Source organism: Vulpes vulpes, chromosome 13 (genome assembly GCF_048418805.1).
Source record: "Vulpes vulpes isolate BD-2025 chromosome 13, VulVul3, whole genome shotgun sequence".
In the NCBI taxonomy this organism is placed as follows: domain Eukaryota; kingdom Metazoa; phylum Chordata; class Mammalia; order Carnivora; family Canidae; genus Vulpes; species Vulpes vulpes.
In genome coordinates this window covers 73,587,522-73,602,521 of record NC_132792.1, presented here as the reverse complement: position 1 = coordinate 73,602,521, position 15,000 = coordinate 73,587,522, and the positions used below count along the sequence as shown (strand labels likewise).

The following is a 15,000-nucleotide window of genomic DNA, read 5'->3' as shown; positions in this document are numbered from 1 at the left end:
CCTGATGATTAGTGATGTTGATCTGTACATAGATCTTTGTGTTTCTAATTACTACCTTAGAATAGATCAAGTATTAGAACTAAGCCAGGGACAAAAAAGGAAAAATACTCTTATTAGGCTCCATTTATCATTTTGACTACCTTGAATAGTCAAATGCAGAGACTGGTGGTTGCCAAGAGCTAGAGAAACGTGCAGTTACTGTTTAGTGGGTATATAGAGTTTCAGTTTTGCAAGAGAAAAAGAATCCCTGAGATCACCACAGTATTATGAACGTACTACTACTCAACTGTATACTTAAAAATGGTTAAGGTGGTAAATTTTAGATTATGTGTATTTTGCCACAACTGTAAGTTTTAAAACAAAAAGAGAACTTAGGGAAAAAAATAAAGCTAATATGATTTTTAAAAATTTTATCAACATAAGATAATAGACTTCTCAAGTTCTCTACTGAGAATTAATGAAAACAAGGTCCCAAAGATAGGTTATCTTTCAACCATACATTCCTGAATGAAGCTGACATTATTAAAGTTAAAAGTTATTCTTAGGTCTAAGTCACAGGGCAGATAAGGAAAATGAGTGAAGGCAAGAACCTGAATATCAAAAATATTGCATTCTAAATAAGGTCTATTTAAATTTAGTGTGGGATGATGAAATCCAGTATATGACTGCTTCAAAGATGAGAAGCACACAATACTTGTCGACTATCACCATGATTTTTAACTCAAAGGCCCAAAGAGAGGGGATCCCTGGTTGGCGCAGCAGTTTAGCGCCTGCCTTTGGCTCAGGGCACGATCCTGGAGACCCGGGATCGAATCCCACGTCGGGCTCCCGGTGCATGGAGCCTGCTTCTCCCTCTGCCTATGTCTCTGCCTCTCTCTCTCTGTGTGTGTTACTATCGTAAATAAATAAATAAATAGCCCAAAGAGACATAAAAGGCATTCTCAAAATAAGCATTCTGCTTATTTAAGGCCTTCAGATAAAAGTGCTTTGAAAAGTCCTTCTGACATATTCTCATTCATCTATATCAAGATACTTGCTAACTAGGGCCCTAAAAGTACATACATAGATAGGAGGAACTTTTTACTCTCTGGGCAAAATGTTAACCTCCTGGTAGGTACATGTTAACCAAAAGTCAAACTTAAGTCTTTTATATCTGTTATTTTGCCAACTTTAGAAGTTTTATATCTTGACAGAATTATTTGATTCTAAGAAAACCATACTGACTTCATCTTTAGACTAGGTTCTATTAAAAGAAACATCTTTATTGTAGCAATGGAAATATATCACTTCTACCTCACTTTTATTTTAAGATTTTATTTAGAAAGAGAGAGAGAAAGAGCATAAGCAGGGGGAGGGGCGGAGGGAGAAAACCTCAAGCAGACTCTATGCTGAGTGCGGAGCTCAACTCGAGACACGATCCCTGAGATCATGACCTAAGCAGAAATCAAGAGTCAAATACTCAACTGACTAAGCCACCCATGTGCCCCTACTTCAAATGTTTTAAAGAAGCTTTAGCTTTTAAATACCTTTCCATTTATACTTTACACTTCCTACTATGCAGCATTTTCAAGACAGAATTTTTATTGCTGAGATTTTTCTACCTAATCAAAAGAAAACAGCAATTCAAACTCAGAAATTTCTGAAGCTACTTTCATATGTTAATATATTTTAGTGACTCTCAGTAGTAATATTTCTACAAAATACTGAAATCTCAGATACGTAACTAAAAATGAAAGACTTCAAAAAGGTAGAGAATTTTTGATTGGTTAAATAGAGCATATCTGAAAACAGGAGTGTTATGTACCTTAAAAAATAAAAGAGGCAGGAAGTTTATATAATGTGCTACCACATATATTTAAGAAATGGGAAAATGGAGGTGCCTAGCTGGCTCAGTCAAAAGAGCATGCAATTCTTGATCTTGGGGTTTTTGAGTCTGAGCTCCATGTTGGGTGTAGAGATTACTAAAAAATATAAAAAATAAACTTTAAAAAGAGAAAACAAAAATATATTCATACTTATATGTATATGCATAAAACACATAGAAAGCCACACAACAAACTAGTAATCCTGGTTTACTTCCAGGGAGGTGGGACCGAGTTGCTGCAGACAAAATTGGGAGGGGAACTTTCCATTTAGAATCTTTTCTACCTTTTGAATCTTTAACCTTGAGAATACAACACCTTCTAAAAATTTTTTTTAAAAAAAGTAAAGGTTCCTTTCTACAACTTATATGGAGTTTAATAATACTACGTTCTTAACTGCTTAATTTTCTGTCCATCAGAAAATTCATTTTCCTAAATCCATTACTCTAAAACATTAACTGTAAGTTGTTCTTAAAGGGGAAAATTCGAGTTTAGTAGATTACAGACACAGCACAAAAAATAGCTATTTGACAAAGGAAATTACTGACAGTGATAAACCATTTTCACACACACACACACACACACACACACGCACACACACACACACACCCCAAAAATAACCACTATGAGGATCTGCTCAGTTTTCTTTTTTGTTCAAGATCAAAGGGCAGCCCGAGTGGCTCAGTGGGTTAGCACCGCCTTCAGCCTAGGGTGTGATCCTGGAGACCCAAGATGGAGTGCCACGGGCTCTCTGCATGGAGCCCGCTTCTCCCTCTGCCTGTGTCTCTGCCTCTCTGTCCCTCTCATGAATAAATAAAATCTTAAAAAAATATATATGTTGCAGAAAAAGAATCAGTATCTGGAAAGCAGTTAAGCTAAAAGTACCCACGCTCCAAGTGAGGAAGAGTAAAGAGCTTTCCTTAAATTATACAATCCTGTCAGATAAAAAGAATTATACCCAATAATCAACTGCTCAACTCTTAAAGAATATGGCCATTTCATTACATCCTACAATGTTTTTTTCTATCAGTTTTATTTAATTGATAGAGCTTTCACATAACAAATTTCATGAAAATATAAACATACCAACTTACTTTCAATTAACTAGACTGAATAGTTCACATTTCCTCTTGTAAAATATCAAAGTACTGGTAATTATCTTTACTACTTGTTTTGAAACAGGAGTTGTAAGCACTCTATGTATTTAGTTTTAACTGAATTATAATTGACAATATTGTATTAGTGTCAGGTGTACAACAAAGTGATTTGGTACTTTTACCCATTACAAAATGATTTTAGTACTCTCTGTTACTACACAAAGTTACTATGTTACTGACTATAATCTCTATGCTATGTATTATATCCTTGTGACTTATTTTATAACTGGGAAGTATGTACCTCTTAATCTCTAATCTTCATTTATTTCAGGCATCCCCCACCCCCTCTTCTCCAACAACCACCAGTTTATTCTCTGTATCTGAGTGTTTCTATTGTTTGTTTTAGATTCTACACATAAGCGAGATCATATGGTGTTTGTCTTTCTCTGGCTTACTTGCCTTACCATATATACCCTCAGGCATTCTTAACATGAAAATAAGAGTCTATAAATAATCACAAACCTGTGTGTAAGTACAATTCTTCTTTTTACATTTGCCACATGTGAATAAGTCAGTCTGGGTTCCACCCGTCTTGGCCATCTGATGCTCTCTAATGGCTTCTTTGGTCAAGTTTTTCCGCATCTCTTTGAGTTCATCACTAGCCATTTCCTGAGGGATATGGCAATACACTCAGTTATAGGCATCTTCTATATACATTCTGAATGCTTTTATGTTCCATTAGCTTAATAAAAATAGAACAAAAACCAACTTTTAAAGTTTTAAAAGTGAAAAATTATTTTTTCCTCAACTCAGAGTTTGCTCTTTTAAAATTTTGTCAAATACTTGTAAGTGTGTATTGTGAAAATTAGATTTAATTACTGTTTAAAGGTTTACAAACAATGTAATAATACTGTAGCATGAGTACCTCTAGTATAGATTGTTGTCTGTACGACTGCCCTTTCCAAAAAGGAACCAGGATCTTTGGAGAAAATATGTCGTTCCCTCTATGAGTTAAGATGTGCACAGTATTTGGGGTATCTAGGTGCTCAGTCGGTTAGGCACCCAACTCTTGGTTTTGGCTCAGGTCATGATCTCAGGGTTGTGAGATCAAGCCCTGCAGTGGGCTCCTATGTGGAGCCCACTTGGGATTCTCTTTCTCCCTCTCCTTCTGCACCCCATCACCACCACCCTTGCTCTATATCTAAGAAAGAAAAGAAAAGAAAAGAAAAGAAAAGAAAAGAAAAGAAAAGAAAAAGAAAATTCAGGGGAGAAGAAGAAAAAAGAAAAAAGAGACATGAAAAGTATCACAAATTCTTTTATTTTAAGATTTGACTTATTTGAGAGAGAGAGAGAGAGAGAGAAGGAGAGAGAGAGAGCATAAGCAGGAGCAGAGAGAGAAGCAGACTCCCCAGAGAGCAGGGAGCCCGACCCAAGGCTCGATCCCAGGACCCTGAGATCATGACCCGAACCAAAGGCAGATGCTTAACTGAGCCACCGAGGAGCCCCAATGGTGACAAACTCTTGAAAATATCTGAAGCCTGGGTGGTGGATATATAGGAGTTCATTACCCTAAGGTCTCTAATTTAAGGTTTTAGTGAGGTTTAAAAAAAATGAATGTTAAAAATATAACAATTTTTATTAGCTATATGGAAAGACAAACTCACTCTCTTCTAAAAGAGACCACAGACTATGAACTGCTGTGTCTATAAATAGCAAGTTCTGAGTTTCATTTTCTCCATCATTCCCTAAAATTTAAGGAAGAGTCAGTAAGATGTGACCAGTATTACAGGGTTTAACCATGAAAAAAATTTAAAGGTTGCAAAGTCTGTTTGCAATTATATATTCAAATCTTCAATTACATATGAATAAAAAAAAAAGTAAAAATATTTTTGTTTTTAGACAATTTAAAGCAATCAACCCAAGATCGTGGTACAGGTGTGGAAGAGACAAGAGTACTGATACCAACAGATTCAACCACCTTATTTATCTAGTATATTATACATATAAATATATCAGAATAACTAATAATGATTTATTAGAAATGTAGTACTTATATAGTACTTCATAATTTATAAAGATTTTTAATTTGATATTATGTAATCACATCATAGAAATGTTATATTCTCATTTACTCACCTCTGCTGTCATTCTAGCGAATAAGTCAGGAGGAATGTTTCCACACAGCACATTTTTCCTTAAATTTGGATTCTTAGCATCTTTAAGATTTGATATCCTACTTCGTACTCTATTTTTGTATTTCATGTCTGTATTCCTTATTTCTTGATATATAGGTACCAGGCCATTAAGGAAAAAAGGTTAAAATTATAAAGGCAAGATTTTTTTTTCCTATTTCACCAAAATAAGAATTCCTGAAATCTCTGTCTCCAATTTAGATTAAGCTAACAGGGCTGTGTTTCTACCTCATTTCTTGATCTGTAGCTGGCAAGTAACAGTAATCCTATACTCTATGAATGAGCAATGCTTTCTTAACATTTAATGCCAGCAGCACACAAATTAAAGACATTTCAAAAAGTAACTCAAGTACTCAGTCTGAGAAAACTTGTGAAAAAAGGCCTGCATTTATCTAAACTTTCACTTGCCCAAATCCGAATTCTACAAAAGATCTTAAAAGGCTTGATGTCTACACAATTCCTTTGGGGGCCCTGTGGGAAGAAACCATTCATTACAGCCCCAAAGATTCATTTCCTCTTCTAGTTCAGCCAGAAGCTTAAGTTTAACAGGGTATTTTTCTCAACAGAACAGGAGAGCCCAAAGTGCAGCACAACTTCTAAAATGGCCATTTCCTCAACTAGGATTGCTTCATGGTCACACAGTCACCTAGATGTGTACAACCTCTCTCCCAAAGCCCTTTCCATGGTACTCAGGACAAACACACTTCCCTCCTAGATCATGAACTCAGGGGACCTTGCATGCTTTGCTGAGATCTCCCAAACACGAAACCCTACTCCACACATACAGTATGTGTGTCCTTATGCCCTTTTGTACAAGTTCACTTGAGATGCCACATTCTCAATTTGCAAGGCAAAAAAATTAAAATACTATCAAACATGTATGTTTTACTTTTGAAAAACAAGAATAAAATGACGTGGATGGCCCTATCCTATCCTTTCCCTGCAAAACAATACAATCAAGATAGAAATTGAAAAATGAAACTCTAAATTCTATACAGGAAGAAGAAAAATAGTTAATAAGCAGATTATTTAAAACATTCATGAAGTTATACACAAAGGATATCTTCCTCAATCTGAGATCCTAATTCTTCCTCATCAGCTCCAATAGCGACGTAGTCATCTAAACACAGACACAAAGAATTGTCAAGAATGATTACAAGATACTGAAAGAAAATTTCAATACACAGTAAATTAAACTGCATTTCTATTTCTTCAACCCCATTGCCCTAATAATCCTTTTTGTTTCATTTCATTAAAACATGATCTCTTCCCTATCCATTAGATTCCTCCTCTGGATTCACCTAATGCCCACAGTCCTTCTGCATTAATGACTCATTCTGCAGGAGTGAGAAAGTGAGTGATTAGCAGGCAATTCCTCATTTCACAACTCCATAAATTCTGGTTGCTCCAGCAAAGAGTAGAGAAAGTTATAGAAAGAACTGTCTTGTCTCACATGACTCAGGCTTCAATGCAAAGAAGCCACTGATTTCATCTGCCAATCATATATATGGACGCACTCAGAAGACTCCCATGCAACATTCAAACCGAAGGAAATAAAAAGAAACTAGGAAGAAAAAAAGAAAAAATAAATAAAGAGACAGTAAGGGAATAATGGGCAGAGTAAGGAGAAAAATAGGTCATACTAACTATGGTTCAGTGTAATAGAAAAGGAAAAGAATGAATTTGTATAAGATGATGAAAATTCCTATATATGAAACTTTTTTTTACACAAGAATGGGGAACTTCAATTTTTTTTTAATTTTTTTAATTAATTAATTTATTTATGATAGTCACAGAGAAAGAGAGACAGAGACAGAGACACAGGCAGAGGGAGAAGCAGGCTCCACGCACCGGGAGCCTGATGTGGGATTCGATCCCGGGTCTCCAGGATCGCGCCCTGGGCCAAAGGCAGGCGCTAAACTGCTGCGCCATCCAGGGATCCCCAAGAATGGGGAACTTCAAATTAAATAAGGCTCCCATTTATAAATCAAGATCTCTTTTCCACTTAAAAAAATTAAAAGTGGAATTATGAATATAAAACTTAAATACTGTATGTCATACTAACATTTAACAAGACCCAAATATACTACCATTAATGCTCAATCTGGGGAACAGAGTAATTACAGTTGACCCTTGAAAAACACAGGGATTAGGGACGCCAACTCCCTGCAGTCAAAAATCCGCATATAACCTTTGACTCCCCAGGAACTTAACTAGTAATAGCCTACTGTTGACCAGAAGCCTTACCAATAGCATAAACAATTAACACATATTTTATGTTATATGTACTATATACTGTATTCTTACCATAGAGTAAGCTGAGGAAAAGAAAATGCTATTACGAAAATCATGAGAGAAACACATTTACAGTATTGTACTGCTTCTGCTGAAAAATATCTACATTATAAGTGAACCCAAGTACTTCAAACTCCTACTGTTCAAGGGTCAACTATGGTTTACAGATTAAAAGTAGGAGGAAAAAAGATTTGTGAAAAACCTTTAAGTTATTATGAATCAAGGGAAGCATCCACATATTATTAGAAGGAATCTCTTTCTTGCAGCTGTATAGTAGTAAGCAATGGCCCCAGCATACCTATTCCTCTCTGCCATCAGTAACCCCTATTTGCCACCACATTTTCCTGAACTAAGCAGTGAAAGCAGCCATCCCTGGGATGCTGCTGGTAAACCAGAAACATGGAGGTGGACATGACGGTGGTGGCAGTGAGGAACAAAAGGCTGGGCAATGAAAAGGGTACACTAAACTTACCTCCCGTTCGGAGAGCTGCGGCAAGCATCTCTCTACACTTTAACCGCACAGAATCAGAAGTGCTTGGTGCCCGAGGAAAAGATGAAACATAAGTATCTCGAGCATTTGTCTCATCCTTTCTGCTGCTTACATTGCCACTGGAACTACTGAAATACACATACACACATGAAAAAGAAATCAAGAAAAAGTCTATTAAAATAACATCATTATTATCACACTCTAAAAACAAAAATTGAGGGGCCTAAATATGTGAGATAGTATTCAGTTACTCCTACATGAAAAAAAAAATTGTGTGCATACAGATGTCTAAAAAGTTTTAAAATTTGGGACGCCTGGTGGCTCAGCAATTGAGTGTCTGCCTTCAGCTCAGGGCGTGATCCTGGGATCCAGGATCGAATCTCTCTTTGGGCTCCCTGCAGAAAGCCTGCTTCTCCCTCTGCCTGTGTCTCTGCCCCTCTCTCTGTGTCTCTCATGAATAAATAAAAAATCTTTAAAAAAATAAAAATATAAAGTTAAAATTTTAGTCAATCTGAAACACGTTTCATGCTTTTAACCAACTAACCATCTTGATTATCCTTTTAAACATTAAACCATTTTTAATAATAATAAAAAAACACACTACAGCTCAATACTGAATGACAGCAAGGATCTTGGTTATGAGAGGGGTGAGGGGATGATACCAGAGAATATGATAGTTCTCAACCAAAACTACAGGGGAAAAACAATGTTTGAAAAACTTTGTTCCAATTAGACAACAAATGAGGTTTATATTCAAAACACTTCCTTCAGGAGAGAAAATGTGTAGTGAGAAAGAGTTGTAATATTATGAAAATGTCTCTTTAATTCCTCCCTAGAAATATCAACTCAATCAGGACAATTTAAGTCTTCCACTCAACGTAATCACTTCAATTGCTTCTAACTTAAGAGTCCCACCAAAATATTTTATGCAGGGTTTCAATTACCACTTATCACATAGAAGGTATCTGCCACAAACCTTTCCAAAGACACCATTTGCCAGCCACAGAGTAACTTGCTGCACTGCTGCAAGGAGGTACCTCCTCCTCTCTCTCTCCATAAGCCACTATCAAACTGCACAAACAGATCCCCATGGGCAGAACAGTTCTTCTGTATACCTTCTGTTTAATCACCTCCTTCCAGAAGCCTCGTCTTCTTCAGAGACAGTGTGTGTAAGCACGTGTGTTTAGGGATAAATACCAACCACTCTGTTAGACTTCATACATAATTCGATGCTTTTGTCAATAGGCCCTCTCCCTAAACTTCAATTACATACAACAGATAAAAATATACTAAGAACTTATTCTTCCTTCAATATCTATTTAAAATATCTGCCTATACTTTTATATTTTGTATTCAAGGCACAAAGTCAGTGACTTTAAATGTAACACAACTGAAAGCATTTGTTAAAAATTTCATAAATTATGGCCTATACTTTTCAAAACTCTTATGGTCATGAAAGACAGTGATAGATTGAAAAATTACTCCAGATTAAAGGAAACCAGAGATGATAGCTAAATGCAATAAGTGATCCTGGATGATATTATGGAAAACCATTTTTCCTCTCTAGTAAAATACTGTATTGGGAAAACTGCTAACATATGAATAAGCCCTACAGATGAGAAAAAAAGTATTGTATTAATCCTAACTTCTAGACATTGGTATCTGTATTGTGCTTAGATGTGAGAAACTGTCCTTGTTTTTAGAACATACACACTGATGTATTTAGGTATATAAAGAACTCTTATTTGGTTTGAAATAAAATTATTCATGCATCTGAGTATGTACACACATGTATACGTATGCATATACACACATAGTGGCAACTGGGAGTTCTCTGTTCTGTTATTACAATTTTCTAAAAGTCTAAAACTATCTCAAAAGAGTTAGAAAACAATGAATAAATTTTATTAACAACTGATGTTTATCCTTTCTTTAGAGTACCTCTTTTTTCATCATTTAGTTAATTCGAATGCATAAGATACCAGTATATGGGATATTAATTATTGTTATGAACCAACAGGGGGTGGTTACATTATCATTTCTGGGAAAATACTAAAAAATGAATGAAGTTACAATAGGTACCTAAAATTTGAGTGCATTAGAATCACTTGAAGAGTTTGTTAAAAAACATATTTCTGGGCCCCACCACCAGAATTCCTGTTTCAGTAGTTCTAGGGGAGGAGCCCAAGAATTTGCTTTGCTAAGATTCTCCCATCTTCCAGGACCACCCTTTGAGAACTATTGCGCTACGTCAAAGCCAAGTATTAAAATACAAGCTTCTCAAGAACAGAGGAACTATATTCAACCTACTAGGCATATCACCTACTACATCAACATGTTGGATATTATACAGTTCATTCATTACATGGAAAGAATAAATGCAAAGGCCTCATGAAAGGTGAGGAACAATTTGAACCCTTCATTACTGAGCTTCACATTTTAAACTCTTACGACATAGCTAAACTGAGAAGAGAAAAAGCATAAAAAGAGAAATTAGACCTAGAGCCAAAAAAAAAATCTAAAAAAGAAATGTGGTAAATAAAGCAATCACTTGAATCCTTAATCAGTACCCTCATTATCAATTCTATTATAGTTGCTATCCCAGGGATTCCATTCAGTTAAGCTTGCTGAACACAGTGTAAATAATTTCTCCTTATTTATGTAGTGTCTTCTAAATCTCTTTCAAATTTCCAGGAAAATCTCATAAAACTTTAGAATATTCTATTTGGCTATATACATTTACTAATTCCGCTTGACTAGAAAATAGAGAGAGGAGTAGAGCTATGAAACCATAAATAAGACCATGGAGGAAGTGACAGCTGTGACTTCCAACAGAAATGAATTTCCATAAAGTGACATACCTTTCTTCTCTTGCTTCAGGGCTATTCTGTGATGTAATTGCAGTATCTTTTTTCTTTTCTTCGGGGTCTTTATCTGTTGATGGTCCATCTGAAAATTATGAAATCCCTCAGTTGTTAGCATTTATTTTTTAAAAAAATTACGAAATGGAACTACTGCATGTTATCAGACTATTTATGCAAAAATCCTAAATTTTCAACACTAAATGAAGTTTATGCAAGCTATTCTATTTGCATTTGTACTTGTGTATTTTTCACAATGCATGCTTAGCATTCCCAAATAAACTCCCTCATGTGGTGGGAAGTACAAATTCATATGCCCATAGGAACCTAAAATGGAGAAAAATATACTTAATAAAATCTTTAGAGGAAATAATAAATGAATGAAATGGAGAAAATATATAGAACAAAGGGAAGGAAAGAAAACAGAAATAATATCAGTACTGTCATTTTAAAATGAAAGTACAAAGCATATAGAGCAATATTATTTTAACAATTTTCCATAAAGTCAAAAATTTGAGGTAGTATCCAAAATCTATATAAATATTTTAGGGATAGTAAACAAAGAACATTTTCATAGAAATGACTTCAGGAAAAAAAAGAAAAGAAGAAATGACTTCAGGATTAGTGAGGCCTAACACCTCCTCTGTCTTAAATAATCTGTAAAGTAATACAGAGTGTACAAGCTTTAAGAGACAAGGAGGTATAAAATAGGTTGGGCCAATGCAACTGTTTAACAATGAAAAGAAGCCTACATGTTATAAATCAACCAGAACAGCATTCTGAATCTGGGTTCAGAAAATGTTTGGATTTGTTGCATAAATCATCCCACTTATCTATCTATATTTGGATTCCTACGTAAGTAATATGAGCCACATAAATACTTTATTCCTCCATATCCCTCTGTACAGGACATAAAAGAACATTTGTATATCAACTGTTTATCAGGACCACCTAGGTAACTTTTAAGCATATGCTTATGCTCAAGCTCCTATCCTGATCCATTCAATCCAAATCTCTGGTATGAGGCATGAGTATCAAAATCTTTAAGAGTTCCCCAGATGACTGTAATATGCTAATTTAGATGAGGCTAACTGATAAGAGAATGGTCTAAACCACAATTCTAGAATTCATCTTGAAAACGTTAACAAATTCAAAATACAACTGAAGCCCCCTATGTACCAGTGTTAGTTTTCAAATACTAGTTTTACCGGCCCCCTTTATTCTCTATAGTTCACGTGGAAGGTCCCAAAGCCTAAAGATGGTATAGCACTGGGAGGTAGAAAACAAAGATAAATCATGACATTAAAGAACATAACAAGGACTAGGAAATACTCCAAAACTAAGAGGATAGAAAGCATTTGAAAGGTGATGTAACAGTGCAATACTAACAAAGATCCAATGCAATCACACCGATACCACACACTGTTCTAGCAGTGTGAACTAGTGCAATCCTTTGAAGAAGCAGAGTAGTAAGAGGCGTAGACAGCCTTAAAAGCATTCCTATTATGTGAATATAGCGTTGTGGGCAATATAGCAGACCCAGAGAGAAGTGGTCCAGCTCTGGACTATCTGCAGATCACACCCCACCACCAATCTACGCACAAGATGCTTAATCTCTCAGAGTCTCCATTCTGCATCAGAAAATGGGAAATATAATGACATCTAAGGCACTAGGCTCCTGCATTTATATGTTCAGTATTCAAAATTGTGCAATAGGAGCACCTGGGTGACTCAGTTAAGTGTCTGCCCTTGGCTCAGGTCATTATCACAGGGCACTGGAATCAAGCTCCACATCTGGCTCTCTGCTCAGCAAGGAGCCTGTTTTCTCCCTCTCCTTCTGCCTGCAACTCCCTCTGTTTGTGCTCGCTTGTGCTCGCTCTCTCAAATAAATAAAATCTTTAAAAAAAATAGTAAATCTTCTAGAAATCAAGCTAATAATCTAAAGAAAGAGCTTTAGGCAATAAGATATTCATCAAGACACTATTTACACTAGCTATAAAGTTAAAAAAAAAACACACACACATCTAACAGGCAAGTGATTAAATTATGGCATAATCACCCAGTGGATTATTCTGAAGCCAATAAAAATGAGTTAATGATGATATAAAAATACAAAATTTTTTTCATTAAAAAAGTAATATATAAGTAAGTATACATACTGCATAAAAAGAATTAGAGTTGAAGCAAAATTCACACACCAGGAGAAAAAAAGACAAGAAATGCAACAATATATTAACTGATGGTTGTACTTAAAGATAGACTTAAAAATTATGTCTTTTCCTCCAAAATTTCTCCAAATTTTATTTAATGAACATGGAAATCTTTTAACATAAAGTTTTTAAAGGAGAACTTGTAATGAGATCAGATACCTCCAGTAAGTGTAAAAGAGTAAAACTTCTTTAAATTTAAGATTAAATGAACATAACTACAATGTCCTACAAAATGTAAGCCATCTTTCCAGAAATAAAAACACATGCATATGGTTCTCAGTCAACTTTTTATGGCAAATTCAAATTACTTTAGAATATGGAATTAGATTTAAAATTTAAATGAATTATAAAGCATAAAGTTTCAGTTTGTCTTTAAACATTAGATTTTTTTTTTAAGTTCTTTATTTTTAAATAATCTGAATCTGGCACAATGTTTTAGAATGGTACAAAAAATTTTATTCAGGGGTGCCTGGGTGGCACAGTCAGTTAACTGTCTGACTCTTGATTTTGGCTCAGGTAGTGATCTCAGGGTCCTGGTATTGAGCCCGAGTCAGGCTCTGCGCTCAGCGAGGGGGTAGTTGGCTTGATCCTTGAGTCTCTCCCACCCCACTGTGCATGTGTGTGCCCATGTGCACATGCTCTCTCCTTCTCTGTCAAATAAATAAGAAATAAATCTTAAAAAAAAAAAAAAAAACAACACTTCACTCAGATTCTCCAAATGTTAATGTTTGGTACACTTTCTCATTCATTCATTGCCCCCTACACATATGTATATGTGTGTTGTACGTACACAGACACGTACCCTACTGTGTGCACACATATTTCTTTTGAACCATTTGAAAATAAGTAGCAGATATCATGCTCCTTAATCCTAAAATACCTCAGTATGTATTCCCCAAGAAAAAAGAAATTCATTAATATAACCACAATGAGTAAATTTAACAATGATATAATACTGTTTACTTACCTACAGATCTTACAAAAATTCTGTCAATTATCTTAGAAATGATCTTTATAACATTTTTTTTTTTCCTGGTCCAGAATCCAATTCAGGAACATACATTATATTTAATTTTCTTAAAAGCAAACTTTTTAAATTTTAGAGGCTTTACAATTTGTAGTTCCTAGTTTCCAAGCTCTTGGAAGTAATAGGTTTTTTGTTATTAACTACTCCTATCTTTGAAATTTTAAAAGGTTTAACTTTTTCTATTTTCCTCTTCCACAGAAGGCTAATCACTGCTTAGAAAAATGATTGATTCCAGGCTGGGGCAGGGAAGATAGATGAACTCAACACATTTTTTTGATTCCAGAATATAAAAAAAAGAGACAAAACTAAAAGAGGTATGTCAAATGGACACAGGAGCTGGTTAATCGGTGCCCAATGGTCAAATCTAGGATAGTATAAATATCAAAATAATTATTAACAGTAATGGATTATAATCCATGTTATAAAATAGAATCCACTAGTAGAAAAATAACTAGGAAGTAAAAGGAAAGTTTGTTTTTGTTTTTTTTAGATTTTCTTCATTTATTTGACAGAGAGAGAGTACGCAAGCAGGGGGAACAGGACAGGGAGAAAAGCAGGCTCCTCAATGAGCAGGGAGCCCAATCCAGGGCTTGATCCCAGGACCCAGGATTCATGACCTGAGCTAACGACAGATGCTTAACCAACTGAGCTACCCAGGAGCCTAGGAGGGTTCTTTCTTGTAGCAGAATGCTGATTTATAAATACTGAAGAAGTGGAAGTTAGAAAACAACAATTTTGCAACTATCACTATATAAAGGGCAATTTGGGCAAGAATCAGTGGATACTAAATGGGAGTTTGGGGAAGGTCTAATTAGAAGCAAGACAGGGGCACCTGGTGGCTCAGTGGTTGAATACCTGCCTTCAGCTCAGGTCATGATCCTGGAGTCCTGTGATCAAGTCCCACATCAGGGTCCCTGCAGGAAGCCTGTCTCCCTCTGCCTATATCTGCCTCATTCTGCGTCTCTC

General features: G+C 35.5%; 1 protein-coding gene across 3 annotated transcripts in view; it reads right to left on the bottom strand.

Moving 5' to 3' along the window:
• Positions 1–15,000, bottom strand: part of TCEA1 (transcription elongation factor A1) — a 40,612-nt gene that overhangs the window by 7,397 nt on the left and 18,215 nt on the right. For 2 of the 3 annotated variants that reach the window (XR_011996662.1, XM_026011450.2), the window contains exons 4-8: positions 10,798–10,885; positions 7,919–8,064; positions 6,215–6,271; positions 5,096–5,250; positions 3,482–3,628 (exon numbers count right to left, since the gene is read on the bottom strand). Coding sequence is in view for 2 of the 3 variants with exons in the window: in XM_026011450.2 (XP_025867235.1) it covers positions 3,482–3,628; positions 5,096–5,250; positions 6,215–6,271; positions 7,919–8,064; positions 10,798–10,885 (593 nt within the window). In the remaining variant the exon portion in view is untranslated. The remainder of the gene's footprint in view (positions 1–3,481; positions 3,629–5,095; positions 5,251–6,214; positions 6,272–7,918; positions 8,065–10,797; positions 10,886–15,000) is intronic. The other variant, XM_072734725.1, reaches the window with a different exon arrangement.